The sequence below is a fragment of the Cololabis saira genome, chromosome 10 (assembly GCF_033807715.1).
Source record: "Cololabis saira isolate AMF1-May2022 chromosome 10, fColSai1.1, whole genome shotgun sequence".
NCBI classification, from domain to species: Eukaryota; Metazoa; Chordata; class Actinopteri; order Beloniformes; family Belonidae; genus Cololabis; species Cololabis saira.
In genome coordinates this window covers 17,030,129-17,046,424 of record NC_084596.1, presented here as the reverse complement: position 1 = coordinate 17,046,424, position 16,296 = coordinate 17,030,129, and the positions used below count along the sequence as shown (strand labels likewise).

General features: G+C 43.0%; 1 protein-coding gene across 1 annotated transcript in view; it reads left to right on the top strand.

Annotated features, from left to right (window-relative positions):
• Positions 1–220: 220 nt before the first annotated feature.
• LOC133452490 (contactin-associated protein-like 4) overlaps positions 221–16,296 on the top strand; it is a 189,123-nt gene continuing 173,047 nt past the window's right edge. The window contains exon 1 of the mRNA XM_061731840.1: positions 221–366. Coding sequence (XP_061587824.1) covers positions 282–366 — 85 coding nt within the window. The 5' untranslated portion in view covers positions 221–281. The remainder of the gene's footprint in view (positions 367–16,296) is intronic.

The following is a 16,296-nucleotide window of genomic DNA, read 5'->3' as shown; positions in this document are numbered from 1 at the left end:
AAAAAAATCTTCCTCTATGATATTTTTCTTTTTCTCCTGTCTGGCCCTAATACTCTTCCATAGGAAAAGCTCTGCGTCCTTTTAACGCTTTTGTGAAACACTGACGAAGGTTATGTTTAGGAGCCGGTTGGTTGATCGTGAATCCCTCCCTCTCCCTCTCCCTCTCCCTCTCTCCTCCTCCGCGGGTCTGGGTCCTCTCTCTCAGAGCTGGACAGGAGAGGAGAGGAGCGCCGTGTGTCTCCTGCAGCCGCCGGGCTCCTGCAGCATCCAGCCGTGTCGCCATGGCTCCCAGGACTAACAGAGTTGTTGGGATTACCGCTTGGCTCGCTCCGCTTCTCTTCTACTTGGGCCGGTCAGCCGCAGAAGGTGAGTCGGCTGTGTCTCCTACTTTTCCCGGAGACGGAGCCGGAGAGTCCGCGGAGCGCAGAGCCAGACTTCATCCTTCTCTCCAGCTGGCTCCTGCTGGCAAGGCTCTGCGATTGATGCCTCACTTATTATGTTCCTATATTAAGTAAATAATTAGGTAATTGGGTAAAAATCAGTACATATATTTTTCTGTTGTGCAGTTTTAAGCGAATTTGTTTTCTGAGCGTCTTCTTTGCGCATCAGTGCTTGTAAATTAGACACGAGTTTAAGTAATTTTAATCAATATCTCTTCTGATTTTTTTTAAATAAGCTAACTTTTATTAAATTTTTTTATATATATATATATATATTTTTTTTTTTTTTTTTTTTTTCCCCTCAGTTGTAACATGTTTTCACATGATCAGATCTGCCGTGAACAAATATCTCCCTGATGCTGCAAAGACGCGCTCTCTGATATGAGGCTGAATTTCTGAGCTTTAGTCTTAAACATTCACCTCTCTTCCTCTATAAGAGTGTGTTTCATCCACTCTGAGAAAAACAAGTGCACCTGCCTGCTGGTCAGGCTGGTGCTCGGTGCAGGGCGATGAGCATCCCGGGACTAAACCACCGGCTGCTCCAAAAAACCCTGCTCAAAGTGTGTGTGAGGGGGGGAAGGGGCTGGAGACTGACAGGTTGTCGGTTTGAATCCGAGACCGAGAGTGCAAGGGGTTGTTTTTCCGCTCAAGTCCGGCTTAATCGTGCTTGACCTCAGCAGCAGACTGTGGAGCTGCGTGTAAATGCCAAGCAGGGCGTTGCTTTCGTCCTCACCCTCGCAGGAGGAGGAGGAATCCCAAGAGAGGGATGCAAAAAGGGAAAAGAGAAGATGACGTATGCTTGGATGTATGTACTGAGTGCGGTTGTCCTCCCTTTTCATCACCTGCTTCTCTCTGACTTCTCATCTTATTCTTCCACTCTCTCTGGTCTCCACATCGCTTTTTTTCGGACCCCCTCTTCCTCCACTTTAAATCCATACTATTCATTAACCTCTTGAATTCAGTATTCATGCATCTAAACATTGTTTAAGCCCTCAGTGTTTTATTTAAAATTCCAGTGGACATCTGAAACTTTACAGATGCATCAGAATAATCACACCCACACTTTTCTTTAGATCGATAAAGGGCTCAGAGTCAAATACACAGCAGCTTCTTGGGATCACTATATATTTTTACCTGTACTCATACAGTACTCTTGTGTGTGTGTTTGTGAAGGCATGAGCTCTTTCCTCTGTAGCTAAATACACAAAGCTTTTCAAGTCTGAGATACTTGGCTATTGTCAACCTAACTGACGAGCATCACAACTTTGTTGTTCATATGGAAAATGGAGTCACTTGTGGCTAAATGAGGGTGGAAATTAGGCTTGTGCATGTTCTGGTATGATGATCTCCGGTGTTTAAGACGCTCCTCCTTCCATCTTTTTTCTGGTCCAGAATGTATGACTTATCTTTAGACACAAGAGGAGGAGCATTAATGGTGATTTGCTTGTTTTGTGGTAAATATGTAAGCGACAATCCAGCTCTCCCAGAGCAGAGTTAATGAACTTGCCTTTGATAGTAATTTGGGGGACATTAATTGACTTGTAGATTATATGAAAAGAAAGCAGCACCTGGATGGAGATGCTTGTACAAACTTTTTTGAAGCACCTGTCCACATAAGTAAAAAAAATGACCAGTTTCTCTGTAGGGATCCTATCAAACTGTTACTTACAGTAAGTACAATTACATGTTTGTGTTGCACATATAATCAGGCTAAAATCAAGTGTGGGCTAGTGCAAGGCTTGACTCAAGGAGCTGATTGAAGGACAATGAAACACTGAGACCAAGGTTTGAATTTAACTGCAGTATATTGTTAAAATTATTAATCAAATATTACAAAAACACAACATATAACAGAAAAGAACAAAGACCTTTCAAACAGTAACTAGATTAGTAACTTCAAATACTAGTATTGAAGTTAGTTCAAATGAGTAGTGCACTTTTACTTCAGTTCTCGACCACAGCCAAGCCGAGTCAGGAAAGTCCAAGGCAGCTTTAGGTCTGCTAATTGAGCTCTGGAACAAGGGCTCAAATCCTTTCTGCAGGTATTCAAAGTTCAGGGTTGGCTCGCCATCTAGTTAGATCAGTTCAAATACATTTAAAACTTCCAATAAAGCCTGACCTGTTAAATAAAACAGGCAGAATGCAGATGGAAGATTCTGATACATCATTGGATTGAAACATATCCATTTGCCTTAGATCAGAATGCTCACCAATGCAGAATGAAGCACCATACACCACAGCAATAATCTTCAGTGATTCAGCACCTCAGCTGTGGGAACTAGTCTAGTGGAAATAGCTGAATTAGCATGGAAACTCCAAATGATTTCAAATGCTGAAGTGGATCTCAGCTCACCTAGTGCAGATGGTTTCCAGATTTCCTTCAAGGCTTGAGAGAAAATGTTTGGTGTTGGTGGAGGCAACAACAGTGTGTCTGAGCTGAGCAGGTGCTGCTGATTTATTGAGAGTGGAGGATGGTGCAGTGTGGAGCTGCATCCATTGGCCCTGGGTTCAAAAGGCGTTTCCAGTGGGAGTGTCTAGTCAGTGAGCTAGTGGGCGTGTCCACAGGTAACAAGATTCACTCACTCATTTCACCAGGGTTACATCTGAGTCTTGCCAAAGGCTTAAACGAATATTTTATTCAAGCTAAACTCAAAAGGTTCACGTCCTTTTTGTCCCTAACAAAAGTTTATCATCTAAAAAGAGACCTAGGGTTGCTTTAACTCCAGGACTGACCTTTAAGACCCCATGAAGTAGGGTCAACTTTTTTACAGAGGTTATACAACTGTGTGTCTTTCTAACTGTGCATTTTCCATAAAATCTAACATTGTTGCCGTAACGTTTCCATCCCTCTATGAAACACTAGCTTCTGTAATCTTTAAAATATGGAGCAGTGCACGTAATGCACTGCAAGATAAATAGTATACGAATAACTGCACATTTCTGCCTTTGTGCACCCGCTTTAGTCATGAGTTTTAAACATCTGGACCCTGATATATTGAGCTGAATGTCGCTAAAGTGATTCACAAGACATTTATATTTGACGTGCACGTCAAATATTTCTATGACTCATTGTGTTTCCACGTGCAAATGTTGTGCTTTTTCATTTTATTGATGTAGTTGAGTGTTGGTTTGCAAAGTGAGCGTGCGTGCATGTGAGAGTGTGACACCAGAGGCCAGAAACATAAACTCAGATAAATGGATTCAGCTGAAACTGAAGCTCTGTGTGCATAAAAACACTAATCTGCATATGATTTTTTTTTCCTTTGGTCTGGTTTAAAGGACTGCGCTTACAACCGTTCTCCTTTATGATTCTCAGTTATCAAAGGCGTACACACGCAAGAGCACAAGCTTGGTTTCCATTATCATTTTCAGCATTGAATTGATTTGAGCTCTAGTTTATCAAAAATGTTGATGTACAATTATATTCAAACTTAGGATTTGCAGATGGACACTGTTATAAATGGTAATTTGATAAAAGAAAACTAACAAAATGTCTCTGGAAGTGGAACTGAGACATATTCAGGGACTGCAGGCAGCCGGATTAGTAGCTTCAATAGTTAACTTCGGGTTCAACTCTGGATCACAAAGCTGCTTCACTCTACCAGGGTACCGTACATGACATCATATGCCAGGACTTTATGTGTAGTTAAGCAAAAGTAACTAAATAGGGAGACTGAACAGGAACGAGGCTGCAGGTCTGTAGGTCCTGTAAGCCTTTTCAGACCAGTTACGTGGGATTCTGCAGCACTTCTTCAAACTCAGCCTGAGCCAGGAGAAGGTTCCAGCGCCGCGGAAGATGCCCTGCCTTGTTCTAGTACCGAGAAGTCCTCACCCATCCTCTCCTAATGACTACTGACTCGTAGCCCTAACTGACCCTACCTCAATAAGCAAATAAGCACCTTGGAGGACATGCTGCTGTTTGCTTAGTGTTGTATTGTTGGAGTTGAATCATAGATCTGCTTCAACGAACCCACAGTCATCTGCACAAGGCAGGCAAGACTGTGAGGAACGTGTTCTCTGATTTCTCCAGTACATTTAACTCCATCCAGCCTGCATTATATATGTAAGATTTGATTGATTGATTGATTGATTGATTGATTGATTGATTGAATTGTTTATTTCGAACACATAAGGAAAAAAATATAAAATTTTGAAACAAATTCAAAACATACGGAAAAAAAGCAACAACAACAAAAACGTAATACAAACAGGGAAAAAAAAAACAGTGTCCGAAAAGGAGCAGGTAGAATTAAAACTGCCCCTTTGTTACCTCTATCATAAATTAAACATAAATATTAATAATAAATAGCTGCTGTCACAAAACATTTTCTGTAAATTGCCTGGAAGTGAATCAGTTCTCGCTTTGAATATGATTTGTAGAGTAAGAAACTCCAGGAGACACAGGTCGATGCCTCCATGATGACCTGGACTACTGACTACTTGACAAACAGATCATAGGTTGTGAGACTGAGCGGTTGTGCGTCTGAGGTGGTTAGCAGCACAGGAGCACCACAGGGCTCTGTATTCTCACCATTCGTCTGCAAATCCCAAATCCAACAGGAACTGGAGGTCTTGGGACGACCAATGCCACAAACTACTGCGACAAACATGGACAGGGATCTGGCAACGTGTAGAATGAGAACTGTTAAATATAATGAGGCGACCAAATGAAGGTGGGTAGATAAGGAACGAGTGGTGAAATGACAATTCCAGGAGATAAAAAAGGTGAACGATTGAGGGAAACGAGGGGAACGATGACGGGGAACATAGATAACCAGACAAAACCCAAACTCCAAGACAAAAACTTATCACGATACTCCTCCCCAAACCCTACAAGTTCCAGTTTAACTGGCAGCAGTGCGTCAAGTGAAAGTGATTGTGGCATCATAACAACAATCAAACTTGCTGGAAAATTAAGGAATCTACAAAGAGGAGGCTAGCTTCCAGTTCGTAGCTTTATTTGCTAACTGCTGATATATTTAAGGTAACTTCAGGCCTCAGAATAATCCTTCATGAGCCTCTGGGGTCAGTGCACATACAATTCATTGTTTTATTTACACAGTTTTTCAAACTGCATTAGAAAATATCAATATTAATGAATCAATTTCCCTTCTGGTATAAATAACATATTTTTTATAGTTTAAGTTTAAAAACTTTTATCAGGTTTAAGAAAAAACAAAGGAAGAAAGACAACTTGTGATTGTTTAGGATTCAGTAACTGAGATCACATGCACCTGCAAAGCCAGTGAGGTCACATGACTTACAACACACAGGGCTTTAACGTCGGGCCTAAACTTTAGTTGTAAACTTTGTAGCATGTTATTGCCGTGGACATTTAGGATCTGCTCTATTACAGCAGCTTCTGACGAAGGAGACTGTTGTTGAATGATGTCATCATGAAGAGGATGTGGGGTGTTGTCCATTTGGTTTTCCTTTTTATAAAACATCCTTCTGGAGGTGATTGTCCCCTTCTGTTCTGTTCTGGGGACAAACGGTAGCTTGATGGAGTCAGGTAGTCGACTCGCTCAGTCCACACGGCTGCAAACTTTGTTGCTGCATGCAGTCAGCTGCAGAGCGCCCTGACGGCCCATTTCCAGAGCGGTGCTGATGATGATGTTCATGTCATACAGCTCCATCCTCTGGCGGCTGTGCAAACCATGAATGGCCTTTTAGTGTCGAGACATTTTCTCTTGTAGTCTGATAGCTTTCAGTGTTCCTGGTTGTTTTCAGATTTGTCTTTTTTTCCCTGCTGTGCTTATCTTTCTCTCTGTCAGTGTGTGTTTGTCTCTTACCGTGCATTTCTCACCATGCGCGAGCCTGCAGCGCTCTCATCATGCACGGACCATAAACCACTGCAGCATAATAAGACTGTGGGAATCCCAGCTGCATGTTTCACACCGAGGCTCACGTCTCCATCAACTGAGAAACGTTTTTTTCGCTGGTTATTGCAGACGCGCCGAAAAGATACATATTTTAACCACTGGAGCTGCTCCATGTGTCACCTGAGTTGACTTAGGATTTGATTCAAGGGCGTCAGTGAGTAAATCCATGAAGTCTTTTGTGTATTTGACTGTCAGAGTCACTGTGGGTGTATCGGCACTGAAATGAGCAGCCAAATGTTTCACATGTGAAACCAAAAGCCTTTAAGCTGCCAGAGAGAATGAGCAGCTTTTTTCTCACTTCTGCTGCAGGTTTGTTTCAGGTGAATTATGAGGTTTACTCTGTTGGCCTCTGATAGAAATCAAAGAATCAAGCTCTCTTAAGTTCAGTGTTTGCTGTTTGCAAGTTTACTTTTCCTCATGCATAAATGATGACACATGCACCCTTACATTTTTTGCATGTAAATGTTATCATTTTTGTCTTTCACAATCTCTGACCCCCAACGGGTCGGAGCAGATGGCTGCCCACCCGAGTCTGGTTGTGATGGAGTTTATTTTCCCTCCAATTTCTCCAGTTTCTTTCCCTCTCCAGTGTCACCTCGTGCTCAACTCAGGATGCTGGATTGCACAAAAGTTTGAAGCTTTAATGCAGCCTGGGCCATTAATTAGCTTAGCTGTTTTTTAAATTTACATGAAATTTGAATTTTTGAATGAATCAGTTTATGATGTGGAATATATTTTGGCCCTAAACTGAATAAATGAATTATAACTATCTATAATATTCACTTCTTGTTAAAAAAAAATGGTTAGAAAATCATTTAAAAAATGGTTGATTTGGCTGTTAATGATCCTGTTGGGAGGGCAGCATGCTGAACAGGAGGTGGTTGGGATGGAAATGGTCACTGACTATTGTGAGTTGCTGCTATACAAGTAAAAAGAATTGAACAGAATACATGCAGTTGATAGGAGCATAGATGCACTTTATTTGGTGCAGGCATGTGAAGTTTGTGTGCTGTGTGTCAAATAAAAAGAAATAAAGCGCAAAAAAAGTAAGCATGTACATTGCAAATTAAAGAAATAGTATAGTGGAAGAGATATTTTATATACTGTGTTTATGACAACACTTTGGTCAATCACAGATCTTTTCGAAAGGAACTCAGCAGAGAGAATAGCAGCATAATATAAATGCTACAGTCTGAGGGCTAAATCGGATTAAACTGATGTTTCTAACACGAGAGAGTGAATCCCTGTCAATGGTTAATAGTCTGTATGAAGCGTGTGCCTGTCCTACCGTGAAGGATCTTTGGATAGACGATAAAAATGACAATAAAAAAATACCAATTCAACTCCACCTTTTTAACGATATCTTTCTTTCTTTCTTTCTTTCTTTCTTTCTTTCTTTCTTTCTTTCTTTCTTTCTTTCTTTCTTTCTTTCAGGCTCATATCTTTCTTTCTTTCTTTCTTCCTTTCTTGCTCCCTTCCTTCCTTCCTTCCTTCCTTCCTTCCTTCCTTCCTTCCTTCCTTCCTTCCTTCCTTCCTTCCTTCCTTCCTTCCTTCACGTACGTTGTGCTTTACACAAAAACGTCATCAGCGGGAATTTATCGTTTTTACCGCAAGATGACAAATTCTTACCGTGGGGAATTTTTTTAGACGGTATATCGTGAACGGTAAAATATCACCCATCCCTAATAGAGAGGGAAAAACCAAAAGAGGAATTATTTCAGATACTTTTCTGCCTTGGCCAGATTTCCCCGTGCTGCAGCTTTAACACAGTAAAATGTGACTCTCAATAGTTGAGAGATGACTTTCAAAGTGTTGAAACCTTCTCTCTGTTGAACCACCTAAATGAACTGCAGAGAGCCACTGGAAAGTAAATATTTGGGCTCAAAACTGTGCGGGACAGTTTTACAACTGGCTCAAGTCCTGTTGCAGCTCTAAAAAGATGCTCATGGGATTAACTAAAGATGTACAGTGCTGAGTCAGCACCTACAAGGTGTAGGGCTGTGGATTTATGCAACCCTGTTGCATATGTATTTATGGGAATGTGCCATTTAAAGAGCAAACTTGAGGGAAGGGAGAGCTCCAACACCCTCGACAGGCTGCCAGTTCAACAATCTAAAAAAAGCATGTCATGACTTTTGTGCTTGCTGTGACTGTAGTTCCTGCCAGGAGGAAGCACAAGGGGTTTGTGGTAGAAGAGGGAGGCTATTCTTCATTTGTATACATTTATGTGAATGTCAGAGGAAAACATTATCAGGCCACATTGAACCAAACTGTATTTTTTTTTTACTTTTTCGGTAATAACTCATGGATGATCTGGAATATGAGCTGCACAGAAATGTTTTGCAGATCTTCACTCCTTCGTCTTTTATTTTTCTTGAATAGATTCGCTGAAACGCGCACAGATCAGATGCCACTGCTTACATTTTTCATTTGCTCTGCCCTTCTGTGTCGGAATTCTTCCAGAAAAGAAGTACTTGACATTAAGCATCCTGTGAACCATGAAGAAAGTCCTCTTGCAGGAGGGGTCTTTAATCCACCACCTGCTGGTGGAGGGGTGCAAAGAGAGCTTCCCAGACTCCACATTGCTCAGCTGTTAGAATGGAGAGCCTCAAAAGATTTTCTCCTCCTAGATTAAATGTGTGTAAATGATGTAAAATGAAGCAACGCGGCAGCACGAAGACCTTCCTTGAATAACAAGATAACATCATTAGTTTTCTCTCTTCACTTCTATTCTTGTTGATGGCTGTTTTTCTTCCTCTTATTTAATATTGCTTATTGATCGTCTATTGTGCCCTCTGAAAGTTTCAATAATCCAAGACTTCGTTTTTTTTAGAGTTTTTAAGTGTCGTCTCAGTCCAGCACGTGTAGTTGTGTGATAATCATCTAAAGTAAAAGCTCTTTAAGTAAGAGTAAGTAAAAAGTAGGCCTACTTGTCACACAGGACCAAAACGTTTTTTTTTTTTTAAGGTAACGGGGCATCACCAACTTTTTTCCCCCAATTGTGTCACATTGGAGAGAAAGGATATTAATTAATTAAAGATTGTTTACATTTTTTTTGTTTTTTTAAATTCCCTAAAAAATCACAGCTCCCAGATCTGGGGACATTGATAAGAGAATGCAAAATAGGCCTAGGGTTGAAAGTTAAGGTTGACTTTCTCCCTCCAAAAAAGGTTTGTTAGTTCTTGGGAAATTAAGTGGCAAGAAAACATTTATGAACCCTGTTTTAATTAAAAAAATGTCATCAAATGTGATACAGATATTTATTTAAATCACAATTATGGACAAATATAATCTTCTTATTCTGATGAAAAGTTCTGTCACATCTTTATTGAACACCATAAAACATTTCTATAGCTGAAGGAAAAAGTAAGTACACCCTTAGAATTATGGCAGCAACTAACGACTATTTTTATGGTCAATTAATCAATATTGATTATTGAAGCGTTTAATTGACTAATTGGATTATGACTTGGACAATAACTTCAATCATTTTATTTGGCAATTTAGTTTTAAAATTGACCTAAGATTGTTTAAGGCATGTGCTAATTAACAAGAAAACTGTAACAATTTCTAAATATTTATTTTTCTTATCATTAAGAATACATTAGGTAAGTTTATGTATTTTTTTATAGAGTTCTTTATATTTTTTAGAATTATTTTGGTTTGTATAAAACTTTTTTTCCCCCTTTTGTGATTACGGGGGCGGGACAGAAATTCATGTATCAGGTATGATACAGCTGGCAAAACCCGTTTATGACCATCCTGTCGTCACCAACAGGAGTACCTCTCATAACCAGAACTCCTAAATGGGTTAAGATGCCTAGAAAACTCAACAACTACTGGAAGTTTAAGATGACATGAAGTTAGTTGGTGTGAGAACTTCTGGAGTCGGACCACGGACAATCACAGACAAGATTCACCAGCGTGTAACAGGTATTTAGAGGCCATGGCCACTGGACCACCGGCAGCCGGGGGTGGATTGGCAATAGGGAGTACCGGACCGGTCAGTAATGGGCTGACCTTTTTATGTTTTGTATGTAAGAAAACCATGCAGAAAACTAAGGGAAAAGAAAAATATGATAAGTTGATAAGAGCAGAGATATAATAAACATGTTTGCTGCCGCGGGGGGCGGCGGCGGTGACGTAGCCTCCGGCTCCGGGGCTTTGGCGCGGGGCGCGGCGGGTCCCTCTCAGGAGGTGCCTGACGGAGAACGTGAGGCTCCGCTGCCGCGGCGGGCCAGGATGGGGAGGAGGACAGTGGTGGCGGTGATAGCAGGTGTGTGCTAGCTACCAGGATAAACATTCACTAAATGTTCAGAAACTTTGTTTATGAACTTTACTTGACATAATAGATAGCGTGGAGTGTAAATTTAGTTCTAAAGTGTTGGAAAATGATATACTATCCTGAATAATTAACCACTATTTTATGGCTGTGTGGTTTGAGCATGCAGATCTGCTTTTTCACAATTTTTATAATTACAAATTAGGTCACCAGAGTTAAACCGGTAAATATCAATACACTTTCTTCAAGCCCACTGTCCAATTTGTTCATGCTTTACCTATTTTTTTCTGTCAGTGTTTATGGTTTATTGCCCTTGCTTTTCTTTTTAGGAACACTTATTCATGGACATTTTCAGATTAAATTACATCAAATAAGAGACAAGGAGACAATGACCCATTTTACATTATACAGTTAAAACTAATGAAACTCTGATTAACTACTATAATACAATTAAACATCTGCATACATATTAGAGGTGTTCAAACACTATTTCTCTACTTTTCACATCCAGGTTTGTACCCGGTAAATCATCTACAGTATCTCATCAGAGACCCCAAGCCCACCCATGGATTATTTTACCCTTCCCAACCTCGCCTCACCCCAGCTATTTTTTAACCATCACCCTCAACAATCAAAAAGTAACCCCAAATGGCAGAAAGTTTTCTGCTGCGAGGATGGCACAGTTCGAAAATGGCTTTTGTGGCAGGGTGGAGAGGTTGATGGGACACACGCACCTGTGTCCCATCCACCTGAGTGGCTGCCGCTCTCCACCCTGCCTGCCTTTATAAGGCAGAGCTGGACAGCAGCAAAGAGGTCGGAGGAGCTGTCTGGTGTGATGCTTGTGCACATGTTGGTGATTTAACGAAATAAAAGGGTTCTGCACGAAGCTCTGTGTCTCTCCATCCTTCGGTCGGCCCCGGTAGCACTCGCCCTGCTACATCTGGCGCCCAACGTGGGGCGCGAAGGACGGACGAGAGAGGCATGGACAGGGCCCTGGACGCGCTCGCCCAGACCATGGCGGGCATGACAGCCGTCTTCCGGGACCAAGGCGAGCGGCAGCTGGCCGCAATGGAAGCGCTCGTGGCCGCGGGGCGACCCAGGCCTGCGCCCCGCTTGAGGGTCGCCGCAGCAGCGCGGGAGGAGCTGGCGGCGCCACAGCTGAGAGGCCGGGAGGCAGAAGCTGCGGGCCGCCAAGCGACGGCTCCCGAGGCGGCGTGACCCGCGGAGCGACCCATCCCTGCACCCCGCCTGAGTTTCACCGCGACAGCGCTGGTGGCGCCGCAGCCGACCGGCCGGGAGGCAGAAGCTGCGGGCCGCCAGGCGACCGCTCCTGGGATGGAGTCAGCGGCGGAGACGGAGGCGGAGTTGGCTGGGGAGGCGGCTGCGGAGGCGCAGCCGCCACCGACGGCGGGTCCCGCGGAGACGGGGGCGGACCAGCAGCCCGCGCAGGGCTGCGTCGCGGAGGAGGAGGAGGCGGTCCGGGAGGCGGACCGGCAGCTGGCGCGGGGCCGCGTCACGAAGGAGGAGGTGGTCCTGGATGCACCGTTTGGCCCGAGGCCACCATGGGCCCGGCCCAGAGAGCGTCTTCCACGCAGGTCAGGCCGACGCCGGGGACGACCCCCCGACCAGGAAGGCCCGGGGGGTTCCGGGCTTCCTCTCCCGCTCCGAGGGGGCGGGGGGGGGAGTAGGCTTGGCCGGACGGACCCCGGCGCGAGATTGGCGTTGGGGGTGTGTGGCAGGGTGGAGAGGTTGATGGGACACACGCACCTGTGTCCCATCCACCTGAGTGGCTGCCGCTCTCCACCCTGCCTGCCTTTATAAGGCAGAGCTGGACAGCAGCAAAGAGGTCGGAGGAGCTGTCTGGTGTGATGCTTGTGCACATGTTGGTGATTTAACGAAATAAAAGGGTTCTGCACGAAGCTCCGTGTCTCTCCATCCTTCGGTCGGCCCCGGTAGCCCTGCTACAGCTTTCAAATAGTCAGGGACGCCATGCACTGTTTTGCTTCGTTTGCATGGCATTTGCCAAAAGCACTGACAGTATCCTCCAGTATCCTTCTTAAGACCAAGTCAGCAAAATACATACAGTAGTCATCATTTACTTTATTCCATGCTGCAGAATATCAAGGTACCGGTATTATATTATAGATATTATTCAGTATAGTACTGTTACTAAGGGCTTGTGTGATTATATGTACAGTACATCAACGGACAGTATCTGCGCGCGGATGTGGTGGGTCAGTCTGGACAAAAAAAAGTTCAGGGCTGAATTTTTGTCTCAGTCCAGGCCTGCCGGCAGCTTTGAGCAGTGAGAGTTATTGGGAATTTGGTCAAGTTTTCAAGAGCAATTTGTGAGATACAGTATTTTACTTTAAAGAAAAAAGACGCCATGCATGTTTTTGGTTGCATGTTTACAGTTTTCTCTTCTTTCTGTGTAACTCTGGCCCAATGCATTCACAGAGACACATGCGTGAGCTCACAGGGGAGACACTCCCACCAGCGGACAGAGTGCGCGTTTGAAAATATGTGGCGTCAGCCACCTGAAATGGAGATAAAAATATCTGTGCGTTTTAACAAGTTTTTTAAGCTGTTGTATTGATTCATTGATTGCAGCCCTACTTAGAATTAAGGTCAAGCTAGTGCTCTTGGAAGTTCTGGATCCAACCTGCAAACCCCCTAGGCGAAGGTCTGGGCTCTGACTGGGCCACTCAAAAAAGCAGATTTTCTCTATCTGAAGCAGTGCCATGGTGGGTTTATTTTGATGCTGCAATTGAGTTTGGTGAAGAAATAAAAACTGCAATAGGACAGAAATAAAGTACAAGTACTGCATCAGAAGCTGCAGTGAGCCCAATTAAAACCAAATTCCTCGTTGTGGTGTTAGAAAAGCGTTTGGACCCCGAGGAGAGTCTGCCATTTAAAAGCTATAACCAAAAACAAATGCACAAACCATGGCTCCCTGAAACCAATAACTTGTCCTTAAGCTATTTGTTCCCCAGAGAAACCCTCCTGTCGCACATCACTCAATGAATAATCCTTTTCAGCAAATGTTCTCTCCACATTTCATTTGTTTCAGTAGTCTGCCAGCGCCATGGGCAAAGTCTGGCTGAAGCTGCTTGTCAGAGTGACTAGAGGGGCTAAAGTACGTCCACGGAGGTTTGCCATTCGTGTTTTTTTTTCACTTCAGCATCCTAGCAACGGGCCTAAATAACTTCTGTAAGTTGAACAGCTTTTCATCTCCATTTAAAAGTATATTCACTAATACATTTAGCACCAAACTGACTGTTTCCAAAAGTATGACAAGAATCCAGCAGAGAGCTTCCTTCATCTGGTTGCTGTTCATTACATAGCAACTTTAATGCTTTGACTATTTTCTATTTATGTATCTGTGAATGATCAGCTGCATGTGTTGCTTTTGTTGCAGAACAGCTGGAAATCGCACAGAGCTGCTGCATTAACGGGTTTGTGTAAAAAGTCGGAATATGTTGACACTGAATATTGAAGTGTGACAATTAGTTTCCAATTAGATGTTGAAAGCTTTTGATGACTGGCCATTAAATGTATTTATGCAGTATATGTATATTCAGTAGCGTGTAACGGTATATGCATTTGTACCGAAGCGTTTCGGTACAGGGCTGTCAGTACAGATACGTATGTACCAATCCGAATACATTACAATGTTTAACAGTAGCTAGTTAACAGGCTTGTTTTGAGCACAAAGCATACTTCAAATCCGAGTTCCCACAAGGACATCTTAAGTGGCGGACTGGAAGTTTGTAGTCAGCACCAGTCTCCCACCAATTTTCTTTTTTTTTCTGCTAGCAGGCGTCATGGTTGACGCAAACAAGAAGCCGGAGCTTGAAGACCCTCCCTTATCTTTAAGGGCTCCTGTTTGGGAACACTTTGGTTTCCTGGTGAAAAACAACAACGGACAAAGACAAGTACACTAAATAAGACGAGGGCAATGTGCCAACTTTTTTTAAAAGCAATCAGGCATCTTACTGGTAACAACCCAAACCTCATAACACATTTGAAACGGCACCACGTGAATGTGAATATCGCTGCTGCGAGGAAAGAAACCAGCACCATGTCAATGCTGCTACCTTTAAACAGGCTTTTTCCAGTCATTCAGATCGGGCTAAAGCTATAACGAATGCTGTTGTTTATGCTGCATTGTTACTGATAGTTGTTTTTTTTTTTGTATTATTTTAGATACATTTTTTGTATCATATTTTATATTTGGTTTAATTTGGGAATATTTTATTTATTGGAGGACTTGGTAACATATTTAGGTAGTTTAAGGCTCAATGCCGGGGTCACGTTGTGGCCCATCACTCCTGACTATCTCACGAGTCTCCATTAGTGGAGGTCTGCTTTCAGTTGTTGGTGTGTGTCTCCATCACCAGCTCCTCAACCAGAATTTTTTAGGAACAAATGTGGGGCCAAAACAAGTCCCTGCCTTGGGTTAGGTTCAGTGTTGTTCCAGCAAACTCCGAGATGGAGCTGGGTGCTGACTCATTGCTGATTTGGTATGCGGTACACAGGAGGTGATGCTGTTCTGCCCCCTTGATGCCCCCTTAAGTTTGAGTCATACCTTCTCAATTCATCCCCATGGTTGCAGCGTATGGAAACACGGCAAACTGAAACACTTCTCCTTCCGTGTTTATTTCATCATTTTGGTTTTTGTGTTTCCTCTTCTTATTTTTCTTCGCCGTCGTCTTTTTTTATTTCATTGATGGCTGGCAAACTGAAATTATATGACCATTGCCAAATGATATAGAGTACTAGTTATATTTATACCAGAGTCAACACTGTAATGGGTCATTTAACTCCTAAGTCAAACTGAGGATATATACCGGCTGTTGCTTGGGGGCCTGTTATCTTCTGTAGCCTGATGTCCACCTCCTGAAATATGTGTTGTGTTGGCGTAGACCACAACCAACAGCATTGGTACACTTGGTAGCATTGCACTTCCTGCTAAGATATTTTCCGTATGAAACAATGGACAAAGCATTCGATCATGTGACCTATTGGTGTCCGAAGACCGGTTTTGAAGCCTGTTTTTCTTCATGTGAGGCGCAGCAATGTTGCTTGGGAAGCCTTAACCAGGAAATTAGATGGTTGGTACTTGGTATTTCCTACTGATGCTATGTCTTTGTTGTTTTCAAGGCGGATAAAACCCCACACCACCGTTTAGTGTCCAGTACAGCCCATCAAGAGAACAAAAAAAAGAAAACAGACGAAAACATATGACATGGGTATACTGGTGAAAGGAACACCTGGAAAGAGGAGGGAGAAGATATCTTCACGCTGTGTATAAATACACAGTGTGAATGTGCAGAAAAAACACCTCAGCACAAACAAAGCAACTTACTCAAACAGTTTAATGACATCATAATGAAGACTAGCATGTGTGGAGGAGAGGGGGGGGAGCGGGAGCAGTGCGTCTTGTTTTCATACATCTAGGGAGATTGTGGCTAGACCGGCCGGCCAAGCCGCTCTGCCAAAGTCAGATTGAAATATCAACAATTTTATTTGGCCAACTTCATCTCCATGGCGACTCCAAAGATCAGAATTTGTGGTCAATTTCCACCAAGCTGAGCTTCCAATTGCTCCAAGATTTATCCCAATCTGCCAATGAGTTCAAAGACCACAGCTATCCTGCGATTCTGTAAAAGAATCGCATCCAGTTTGCGAT